The sequence below is a fragment of the Alexandromys fortis genome, unplaced genomic scaffold (assembly GCF_014885135.2).
Source record: "Alexandromys fortis isolate MF-2015 unplaced genomic scaffold, M_Fortis_MF-2015_v1.1 scaffold_22, whole genome shotgun sequence".
Classification (NCBI taxonomy): domain Eukaryota; kingdom Metazoa; phylum Chordata; class Mammalia; order Rodentia; family Cricetidae; genus Alexandromys; species Alexandromys fortis.
The window spans coordinates 13,575,943-13,588,024 of NW_026067900.1; the positions used below are offsets into that span (position 1 = coordinate 13,575,943).

Genomic DNA, 12,082 nt, shown 5'->3' on the forward strand with positions numbered 1-12,082 from the left:
CCTCATCTTTTGAGACAAGGTTTCTCATTAAGCCTAGAGCTCATCAGTTGGGCTGGGCTGGAGACTCTCTCCACAGTGGGGTCACAGAGGCTGTCACTACACCCAGCCTGTACATGCATGCTGATGATGATCCCAGCTAGCCCCCGCTAAGACTTTTAAAAACTTCAGATTGTACAAGATTATACAGTTTTAGCTTACTAATGTATATTTTGTGAATTTTAGTTTTGGATACTGTAGAATAAAATTGATACTTAGGCTTACCATTCTCAGGTACTGTAATGTGAGGTCTTTACTTCTGAGGAAAAAGTCAAGTCCCTATCCTTTTCTTAATACAACAGAAATGAGCTCAGGTGACTTACTCAGAAAAGTATTTAACAGTTAAAACAAAGCCAGGCGTGGAGACACAAGCCTGTAATCCTAGCATTTGGCGGGTTGAGACAGGAAGATGACATCATGAGGCTAGCCTGATACATAGAAAGACCCTGTCTCAAAACCCAACAACAACCAAAAATTATGAAACATTTTCTTCTTGTGATATAGTATTTTAAATTAACGAATTAGCCAATTAATTGTGTTTTAGTATCACTGCCATTTAGGGTGGGTCTTCCTGCTTAAATAATCTCACCAATAAAAATCCCTAATGGGTGCCCCACAGCTCATGCTGTAGTTGATCCCAGATGTGGTCACACTGACAGCTCTGATTATCCAGATGCTTTGTCTGATATTTTTATTTTATTAATTTTGTGTGTGTTATGGGGAGGTGAGAAGTACATGTGCCATGGGACATGTGTGGAGGTCAGAGGACAACTCTGACCAGAGGATCTTACTCTATAGACCAGGCTGCCTAGAACTCAGAGATCCTCCTGACTCTGCCTCCTGAGTGCTGGGATTAAAGGTGTGTACTTGAATAATTTCTAAAGATACTAAAAAATTGGTCATTTTTTGTGTTTTCCCAGTACTTAGTACTTTTTGTGTTTCCCATTACTACTCAGTATTTAGGGCCAAGCTTGGCATTTGGAAGTTCTCCTCTACAATATTCTCTTTTTATTATATTCTAATTTTATTGAGAAAAATAGTTTGCATATGTGTCTACAGTGTCGAATGTCATCATCCATATAGCTGCTACATACAGGAGTAATTGGAAAATTCAAAATTTAAGATTCAGTATTTTTTTTGTTAAATAAGTTTAAAGTTTAAAACTTTAAAGTTTCCCTGAATTATACATAATCTGTTTCATGTACTAGAAAAGTGAAATATGAAAATTATTTTAGTATATAAAGTGGGGTGTAGATGAAGGTTAAATTTTTTTTTTTTTTATTTTCGAGACAGGGTTTCTCCGTAGCTTTTTGGTTCCTGTCCTGGAACTAGCTCTTGTAGACCAATGGTTTTTAAGGCATTTTTTGCCCCATAGTATATTTTAGTCTAATTTTAATTAAGAGTTTTAGTTTGTCTCTTGTAATTTTGTCCTTATTTTAGCTCTACCTGTTCACCGGAAGCTTGGCAGCTGTTTCTCATAGCCAGTGTGTCAGATACACTTTGACTTTATGTATCTGGCATTATTGTCACAGACTGTCACTTTAAGGACTTTTCATTGGAATATTCCTTTCCCCGCTAGGGTTCCTCTGAAAGTGGAGCAAGCGAACAATGCCCGCGATGCTCTGGCGAAGACTGTCTACAGCCATCTTTTTGATCACGTGGTCAACAGAGTGAATCAGTGTTTTCCTTTTGAAACATCGTCCTATTTTATTGGAGTCCTGGATATTGCTGGTTTTGGTAAGTATCATTTCCTTTCTTAATTTGTATGTCAGGACTTCACTCCAATCCCCCGTTTTCAGATTCCATGTTGAGGAGACACCTGTTGTGTCCTGCCCGACTGGTCTCTATGTTCCAGAGGAGGGGAATATGAATTGAGGAACGAAATAGACAAGAGACAACTGATAGTCGGAAGGGTTTCCAGTAAATACTGTGGTCAAAAGCAAAAAGCCAAAAAAAGCCAAAAAGCCCCAAGTTTAATATTCTCAATCCTTATATACCCCTAACAGAAGGGGCGGGCACAAGACTCCCATGATACAAAGAGCCGGCAAGCATAAATCGTAATTACCTCCTTACATCTCGGAACACTTAGTAACCACTCCCTAAGTCAAAACATCCTGTTGACTGGCCTTTGAAGAGTAGGGCATCCAGTAGCCACGCCTTTGGTGGAACAGCTTGTTCATCCTTGTGGAGCAAGAATAGGTGTGTACTCTCCTGACCTTTAGCCGAGATGGAACACAACAAACTGTGGGCCCTCACATTTGACTTTGATATTTTTTTACAAATATAAAAATGTTTTCTCTAAAGCTGTTGTTTAGCCTTTCCCATTGCTATGACCCAACACCAGGGAGAAGCTAAAGAAGGCAGTGTTTATCCTGGCTTGAGGGTTCAGAGTTTTCAGTCCACCATGGTGGAGCAGGAAAAAGAAGAAGGAAAAGGGGAGGCGGAGGATATGACTATATTTGGTAGATTTCTGATCCCCCCCACCCCCATTGCATTTGTTGTCTTGTGGATTCTAGACATAATCCAACCCTTAACTTGAAGAAAAATTATGATCATAACATTTTTGGGTAATGGATTAAGCAGGAATAATATCTCCTAGCACACAGGATTTTAAATCACATTTATACTTTAGGTTGTTTTAGTACCTATGCTGTAGAAATTTATGTTAGAGAGAGTTGACTTCTAACGTTTTAATTTTTCACTATAAACATTTGTGTCGTTAGACACATTTTGGTTCTGGCAGAACAAGGTATTTCTGAGTATAGTACATAAACTATGTCTTGAGGACATTTTTGGGGACTGACACAGGACAAAGAATTTTATGTATTTTGCAAACCCAATTTTAAATCAAAACATCGACAGAGTTCCTACACTTTATCCTGGGATAAGTTAGTGAACGTCGTTGTTGGGTGGTGACAACTCTGCTCTGGTTTTATGTTTTCAGAGTACTTTGAGCACAACAGCTTTGAACAGTTTTGTATTAACTATTGCAATGAGAAACTCCAACAGTTTTTTAACGAAAGGATCCTGAAGGAGGTGAGTACCGTCATCACTTAGATTAAGATCTGCTTTAAGCTGCCTAAATCTCAAGGAAGACAGTCATGATGCAATTACCCTGACTGACGGGGTCTGGTGTGGAGTGGCCTGGTGGTCCGGCAGGCACTAGCAGCTCAGCTGAAGTTTGGGGTCGGTCGCTGGAGGAATCAGTCGACAGCTTCGCAGAATCGGGTGTCTGTGATTTCTTACCAGTGACTTTCTTTAGTGAGCCCAGCTTGTGTTTTTCATCCTGATCTGCCGTCTCTATTCCTGCCACTGCTAAACAGCTGCCTGCTCTCATCTCTGGCCTTGGCCTCTGCTGTCCTCTCAGTGTCTGCTTCTGTTGACTCTGCCACTTGTTCGTCCTCTCCCTATGCGCCACACAGACACCAGTTAGGAGATTCTGAGCAGCCACTGGCCAGGAGTACCTCTGGATAGCACTTCTCCTTCTGTGGGCTGTCTTTGATGGGCTGCCATTTCTTCTCCAGGCAGGAACTTCCTTCCTCTTCCCTCAGTATGTAACTCTGGGCATGGCTGATGTTCAGAATAGACTAACAGAAGTTATTTTATGATTCTTTACAGTTTAGTCAAGCAAAGTTAGCTTTGGGTAGATTGATTTGTTCAAAGGATCATTATTTTCTTCTCCAATCTTTTCTACCAATGCCTTTTTTTCCTCCCTCTATACCATCTGAGACAGGCTGTGCTGATTGAAGATGCTAGAAGAGAGGGACTAGAAAGTTTCTCCAAGGCAGCCCTACATTGTTCAGGTGAAGAAGGCGGGTCCTGGGAGCGTTTCCCAGGTTTTCTAGGCTTGAATCTCTTTCATGGGCCGTTGGCCCACACCCTGGACTTCCTTTGCTTCAGCATTGTCATTCCTAGTATCTGAGCTGAAAAATGCAGTTTTGTTTTCCCCCCTCATTCCAATCTCAACTGTTTTTCCCAAAATTTTGTTGTTTTTGTCTTTACAGTTTCTTTTATCACATTGCAGCTTTTGTCCATTTAAAGTAGGCTGTAGTTAATCAGTCGCAGCGTAAGCAAATGAGTAAAGCAAGTATTTCCCTGTAGGACAGTGTCTACGATCTATTCAGCTGTTAGTTTTTCCTTTGTGGTACAATCACACTTGCTTGCTTTGTTTTTAATATGCCATATGCTCCCTTTCCATACCATCCCAGCTCACACTCTATACACTCTATGAAAAATAGAAACCATGTAAACAGGGTGCACCATCTTTATGCTTGCTTTTATTACAGTCATTTAAGTATACACATTAATTTTAAATTCATACTGGGTCCAAGTTAATAGTACCTTCTAGAATGTGAGGAAACTTCTCTGGTTTAGGTTGTGAGGAGAAATATTTAACCATTGAGGAAAAAGCAATATTAGAACTTAGCTTAAGTTCAATGTATAGGCTACCCATATGATAAAAAAATCTTCAAAAATTATTTTAAGAAGATACTGACCTTATACAGAGAGAGTATATTTTCATAGAGATATTATTGGTGTAACATTCTTCCGAGTTATTTATGTTATTTTGCTGTGGAGTCCCTGGATCCATTTATAGTTATGTGCTATTTCCTGATTTTGGTGTTTGGCTAAAAGCATTCAAACTTGGTCTCATCTTGAGGAAGTCATTTAGGGCTCTACCTGTGGGTAAAATTTGTACCTTTTAACCAGTAACTGTTGTGTAGGAACGACAGCAGCAGCATTTTACGTCGCAGTGTATTTCCATGCTGATGACTATTCCATTTGATTTACAGGAGCAAGAGCTCTATCAGAAAGAGGGCCTGGGTGTGAATGAAGTGCATTACGTGGACAATCAGGACTGCATAGGTACGGGTACTGCTATTCTGCCTTTGGGAGGTATGGGAGAGACCACGAATGCCTTTCCTGGGAACATCTCTGTGTTCCGTGGTTTAGACACTAGTTACAGGACTTGGGACTGTGGCCTTGGAGAGGTCAACTTTTTAGGTCAACTCTTCCTGGCAAGGCACTTTGATCAGCTTTGTTGAAAATTTTCTTAAAATCTCTGATTTTTGTGATATGTATTTTACTAGTCAGAAGAACTGGGTAAGGGGAGCTCTACTCCTCAGGGGGCAAGCTGACAGCTATGTCAGCTCCTATGATAAAGTACTTAGTTTGGTGAGGTTTGTCTGGGTCTCTTGGTTCTGTCTTCTGTGGACTGGCTGATTCTCTCACTGGTTGCAAGTTGACTTTAGATATTCCATGTTAAATCTAGATACTATTGTGTCACAGCAGAACAAGGCCTCTGCTTTTCTTTGAGTTTGTCAATAAGGAAGCCGTATCCTATTGCTTTCCAGCTACCCCTTTGTCTGTTATTTATTTATTTATATTTATTTGCATGAATGTTTTGCCTGCTTGTATGTCTGTGAACCACATTCATGCCTGGTGTTTACAGAGGCCAAAAGAGGGCATCTGATCTCTGGGACTGGAGTTAAAGATGGTTGTAAGCTGCTGGTGGGTGCTGGGACTTGAACCCAGGTCCTTTTAGTCACCGGGCCATCCCTCTCTCTCCTATCCTCTTTCTTTTCTCTCCCACCCCATCTCTAAAATCAAGTGCTGGGCAAGTCTGGGAGTTGAAAACCCAATTTGATAGTTCAGTCAATAACTCGTATGCTAGACTTTGACAACACAATATAGTAGCCGTATCACTTTATATCACAGTAGCCTTTCAAAGGCTTTCCTGGTCTACCCTGGTCTACCCTGCTCTACTCAGTAGCCTTTACCCACTGCTGCTTTTCCCATCTCTGACCCTTGGCTGTGGGGTTTTTATCTTGCTGGAGTTTCTCCCCCTCTGTTGATCCTTTGTCCCTCTTCTGTCTCATTCAGTTCCCTACTGGGATACTTTCATTCACAGCTCAGGTCAGCTTGTTCATCCTCCTTCCTCACCAAATTTCAAAGAGGTATCTTTTTCTGTTTGATGCAATGGGAACCTTGACTTTTCTTTCTGTATTCTGGAACTGTATTTCAACCCCCCCACATTCACACACATATATGTGGGTGTGTATACATATATATTATTTTATTTAAGATGTTTAAAATATATAGTTATTTTGGTTAGGCAGAAAAATCTAACCAACATAAAGGGTGGAGCATAAAAATATATCATTACTAAAAATTATGTTTGAAAGTTTTAAAATCAGTTTTTGAAAATAGTATTAAGAAACTCTGTATGCAAAAACTTCTGTATTTTTGAGCTTGAATGTAGATGTCATCTGGAAAAGGGTGAGGTTCTGGGTCCTTAGACTGTTACCCTAGTGTACACAAAGAATGCTTATGGTATCAGTTACTTTCTTTGAAAAAAATTAAAAATGTTTTAGATTGGAGTAGTTACATCACTTTCCCCTTCCCTTTCCTCCCTCCAACCCTTCCAACCACCTTCCCTGAAACTTCTTCCATGTTTTTTCCAAGTTGATAAACTTTTTTCTTTATTATTATTATACATGTACATACACACACATAACCTGCTGGTCCATTTTGTTGTTTGTATACAGTATATTGCTTCAAGACTGACTACTCTGAATTGAACAACCAATAAAGGGGTTTACTTCTGGGAGAGGCTAAATCTCCTTCCAGAACTCATTAGTTGTCTGTAGTTCTTTGTTTAGGGATGGAACTACACAAAAATTTCCCCCTTCTACATTAATGTATCTGCTGATATTGCTACTGTTCCAGTCTTGTTTATGCAGCCATTTCTAGGAGAGACAGCTCCACAGCAGACTTCCTGGCATTCTGACTCTTACAGTCCCTCACCCCCTCTGTGACATTCTTGGGGCCATAGATACAGGAGCTGAATGGTCACTTCTTTGTGAAGTTGGTTTTTTTTTTCAAAACTTGTATTAAAACTATCATATTAGCTTTAACTAAATGGTTCTATTTGAAATGAAAACTCTCCCATTTCTAGACAGTCCTCAATAGAATATGTTCATCATTCACTCTTACCTTGTTTCCAAATGCTTTTCAAAGTGGAGTAAATATTTTTTAAAGTATTGATTCACACTATGACTGTTTTGATGTCTTGAAATAGATTTAATTGAAGTGAAATTGGTGGGAATCCTGGATATTCTGGATGAAGAAAATCGTCTCCCCCAGCCGAGTGACCAGCATTTCACATCAGCGGTCCACCAGAAGCACAAGGACCATTTCCGACTCTCTGTGAGTTTGCCATTCCAAATTGGAGCTTCTTCTGGGAAGAGAAGTCTTTAAGCAAACAGCTGCAATAGATTTCAGCTAGAGTAAAGTTATCCAACGACTAGAGCAAGTAGGGTATAACCAGCAAACATTTCCTATAGATGGCCATAAAAGGATGTGTGTGCGTGCACACATGTGGTCCACACACTTATTTGAGAGTAAAGCTTTAGCTGAGTGTGGTAGCTCATGTACCCAGAGAGGGAAATGATGCTGCACTGGTAGGAAGATCAGGTAGTGTAGAGGGAAGAAGAGACATATGTGCCCAGGTTGCTGAACAGCTATTGGGTCTTGAGTCCTTTTGGAGTGAAAGTGGAGCTGTTCTCTGTGACCCTGGCATTTGTGGCTGTTTAGACAGTGTTCTGTGTTCCTCCAACACTGTGCTTGTCCCTCCACTCAGCCATCATCTCCTGAGACAAGGCAGACGTAGCTTCACCCTGAGTGCACAAAGCCCGAGCAGCACAGAATTGCTGACTTGAGTTCCAGTCATGAAGGTAGATCCTGCTTCGTGGCAGGGAGAAGAGCAGCAGGGCTCTCCCCACTTCCCTCAAAAGAAGACAAAAAAAGAAACGAGAGAAGCTGCTTAGAGTTGCTTAGGGCTTAGGGTACAAGTTTGCAAGTGTATCCACTCATCCTCTGTGTTTTGAAGTTGTGAGATAGTGTAGTGGTCACTGCTTTGATGAGTCAAGCTGCTTAAATGAATGGTAACAAAGATGCTCATTTGTGTTCCTTATTAGCAGAATGACAGTGCATATACACACCAAATGTTACTGCAGCCCATTAACATGTTAAAAGAGAGGCAAAGACAATTTAAAATCCAATAAAAAATTGACAAAACATCAGTGGGATATAGATTCAATGGCTTACTGGAAAAATACATGTTCAGGTCCTCAGAACCACCTTTTCTATTAGCCCACATGTATTAGCTCTTACATGTCCCCAGGAGTTAGCATAATGGGCAGCCTGCTTCAAGTGCTTTGGTGGGAAGCAGCAGAACACTATGTCTTCTTGACAAAACTTTGGCTAATATTGAAGCTGCGTAGCCAGTCTTGTGTGTTTATGGCTGTTTGGTGTATGGTCTATGATGCATGGTTGCCTCACCAAGAGTGCTGATCTCGGCCAGTATAACTGTGCCCAGCGTAATCCCAGAGGTGTGTAACTTAAAGACAGCAAGCTCAAACATCAGGAATGAGGCCCGGCTGCTTTTCTCAGGAAGAACAAGCAAGAACACAGCAATAAATCCTGATTTACATAGGCCATTAGTTTTGCTGGGTTTTTTAACTAAGTGTGATGGGCATTCATGGAACACTATATGCATTGTCCCAGTGCTTTTACTTGAATGACTTTATTTAATCCTATTAGTATCCTTATATACAGATGAGAGACAGATGAGGGAGGTGGATGGCATGCCTTGGTGGCATGTGAGGCTTGGTGGCTTAGGAGGCAGGCAAGGTGGTATAGCAGCAGAACCTTCATTCTGGCTCCTGAGTGATTGCCCGTTCTCTGTTCTAAGGGCTCTGACCTCGGGTCCACGGCTTAGTCTGTCTATTCTAAATGGCATGGTCTCCTTCCCCTTGGGTTAGTTTTAGAGACAGATGTGATCACATATGTGGAAGTAGTTTGGAAAGTTTAAATAATTCAAATATGTGATTCTGTAGTTAAATGTTGCCATCCTAAAATGTCATAGTTTCCTTGAAGTGGTTCCGGGCTCACTGTGTAGAGTGTTAGAGACACCAGAAGTGTCCTGTGCTGACCTCGTGGTTTTCTTCCTGGCCACACTTCAGAATCAGCCTATCTAAATACCTTGGGGGTAAGGGAGGTTTAGATCCTTGAGTGATTCTGATGAGTATGAAGACTGAGCTTTAGAAGCAGGTGGTTAATTTTAGAAAATTTGCAACTCTGTTTGGTGTTTGCTTTCAAATAAACTTTTACTTTTAAAAAGATTTTATTTTTATATGTGTCCCTGGGTGAATATGTGCATATCAGGGTAGCACCTGCAGAGTCCAGAGAAAGATGTCAGATCACATAGAGATGCAGTGATTTTGGGCTGCCAGACATGGGTGCCAGAAGCCAAACTCAAGTCCTCTGGAAGGATAGGAAGTACCCTTAACCAAGTTTTTTTTTATATATTTATTTATTTATTATGTATAAAATATTCTGTCTGTGTGTATGCCTGCGGCCAGAAGAGGGCACCAGACCTCATTACAGATGGCTGTGAGCCACCATGTGGTTGCTGGGAATTGAACTCAGGACCTTTGGAAGAACAGGCAATGCTCTTAACCACTGAGCCATCTCTCCCGCCCCCCTTAACCAAGTTTTTATGTGTGGCATGCATGAATGTGTATTTGTTTTGTATGTGGCATTCATCCATATGTGTACATTTTGTGTATGGCATTCATGCATGTATATGTTTTATGTGTGGCACATGTGTATGTATGTGTATTTTTTGTGCGGCAGGTGTGTGTATATGCTTTACGTGTGGCATTCATACATGTTTGTATGTCTTGTGCGTGACAGGCATGCATGTGTATATGTTTTGTATGTGACAAGTGTACATGTATATGTTTTGTATGCAGCAAGTGTGCATGTGTGTATGCTTTTTGTACGGCAGGTATGCGAGTGTATATTTTGTGTGCAGGAGGTATGCATATGCATATGTTTTTGTGTTGCAGGCATGTGTACATATATTTTGTGTGTGGCATGTGTGCATGTATGTATGTTTTGCATGTAGGAGTTGTACATGTGTGTATGTTTTATTGTGACAGGCATGTGTGTATGTTTCCTGTAGAGCAGGTGTAAATTTGTATGTTTTGGTATTATAACAATTTTTTTCACTAAGACATAAGTAACTGTCGATTAAATTCCACAAGTACTTTAAAGTCTATTTGTCATTTAAAAGTAGTGTAATTATGAATAATGTGAAATTCTTTTATTACTTTTGGTACTCTGTATCTGGCATTGTCTAAGGAAAGTGACTGACTGTTTTGGTGAAGCGGTGACTTCTCTCTGTACTCTTCCCTTAGATTCCCAGGAAGTCTAAGCTGGCCGTCCACAGGAACCTGAGAGATGACGAGGGTTTCATCATCCGGCACTTCGCAGGGGCAGTGTGCTACGAGACGGTGAGTGCGGCCTTGCCACTGCTCGGGAGAAAGCAGCTGACACCGAGCTGCACTGCCCTGGGGTAGGCTCTGGGCATTTAAACCTGAACAGCTTCTGAAATTCAGTTCCTTGATGCGCTGGTCACCCTCAAAGTGCAAAATACCCACACTGTAGTGGCGGGTCAGTAGGGAAAGGGAATATTTGCGTTTTCTTAGAAAGTTCCATAGGACAGAACTCAGTTAGGGGATGTTTATCACAAAGCAGATGGAAACACTTTATTTGATTTTTTTTCAGACCCAGTTTGTGGAGAAAAATAATGACGCACTACATATGTCTCTTGAATCCTTGATTTGCGAATCCAGGGATAAGTTTATACGGGCCTTATTCGAATCATCCACCAATAACAGCAAAGATACAAAACAAAAGGCAGGAAAACTCAGCTTCATCAGCGTGGGAAACAAGTTTAAGGTATTTGTGCTAAATAACTCATTGAAGGGTTTTTGGTTTTTGTGGTGTGTTTGGGCTGTTTTGTATTGTGAGGTGGATAACGTAGACGATGGAAGTGCCACAGGCGTGTCTCAAGAGACGACCCTGCGTTATCAGTGCTTGTATGTACGATCTAATTGTGGTTGTAGTAAGCGAGTATACAGAAAGGCTTGTATTTTCAGACTGTGTTTGCACACAGCCTATCTGATTAATCCTCCTAAGGGTCTTGCTTCTGCATACTGCCTGGGTGACCTGCAATCTTCTCTTTCCCACGTGTTTTCTGTTTCCTTCCTCATCCAGCAGTTTTGTTTAGCTGCAGTAGTTCAGCTCGGGATGGCTAGAGAGGACTAGGTGAGTTGAGAGCAAAAGCAGGCACATCCGGGGCTTCAGGTAAATGATCACCTTCACAGACTTCTGTGCACAGCATGGCTGCTATGTTAAAGTGCCCGTCTCAAGTTCACGGTTCAGCTTGTGATTCATTGTCAACCCATTTCCTCTCACGGCATCATGGGCATGTGTGTTACAGTAAACTTGAGTTAAAGCTTTGGATAGCTTCTATAAAAGAGAAGCGTTCTGGGGTGGCAGACTCTTCCATTCGCTTATCTCATGTTAAAGAATGATTTATTTTATTAATTTTGAATCAGAAATTAATTCTTTAAACTCTAACAAGGAATGTTTTAAAACAAGGTGTGTTTTAGTGATAGAATGCTACCAATTGCTTGAAATTATTGTTCAATATTGCTTATATTTATTGCATAGATATAAAAATTAAAAACCCTTTAATAAATAATTGTTAATGTATAGAACAAAGAAATATAATTAAATTTTCTATATATTTTCAGTAAGTATCATTGTATTTCCTATAAAACTGCATTTTGCCTTTTGAAATGCATACTTTCAATATTAAGAGTGATATAATTAAGAAGAGTATTTCTATAAAGCAGTGGTTTTCAACCTTCCTAATGCTGTGACCCTTTACTACAGTTCCTTATGTGTGGTGAACCTAAGCATAAAATTATTTTCATTGCTACTTCATAACTGTAATTTTGCTACTGTGATGAATCATAATGTAAATATATGATGTGCAGACTATCTGACATGTGACCCCTGTGAAAGGGTCACTCAACCCCAGAGGGATCATAACCTACAGGTTGAAAACTGCTTGTGTCAAGAAGACTGGGGTGCTAACTAGTAGCACAAACTTCTCAAATCCTTTCTG

At 40.5% G+C, this 12,082-nt stretch overlaps 1 protein-coding gene across 9 annotated transcripts in view; it reads left to right on the forward strand.

Moving 5' to 3' along the window:
* The window catches only part of Myo6 (myosin VI), a 138,163-nt gene that overhangs the window by 90,048 nt on the left and 36,033 nt on the right, over positions 1-12,082 (forward strand). For 8 of the 9 annotated variants that reach the window (XM_050126354.1, XM_050126395.1, XM_050126386.1 and 5 more), the window contains exons 13-18: positions 1,616-1,773; positions 2,981-3,072; positions 4,830-4,902; positions 7,118-7,245; positions 10,302-10,397; positions 10,672-10,845. In XM_050126354.1, the coding sequence (XP_049982311.1) occupies positions 1,616-1,773; positions 2,981-3,072; positions 4,830-4,902; positions 7,118-7,245; positions 10,302-10,397; positions 10,672-10,845 (721 nt within the window). Of the gene's footprint in view, positions 1-1,615; positions 1,774-2,980; positions 3,073-4,829; positions 4,903-7,117; positions 7,246-10,301; positions 10,398-10,671; positions 10,846-12,082 lie in introns of those variants that run through there. The other variant, XR_007589297.1, reaches the window with a different exon arrangement.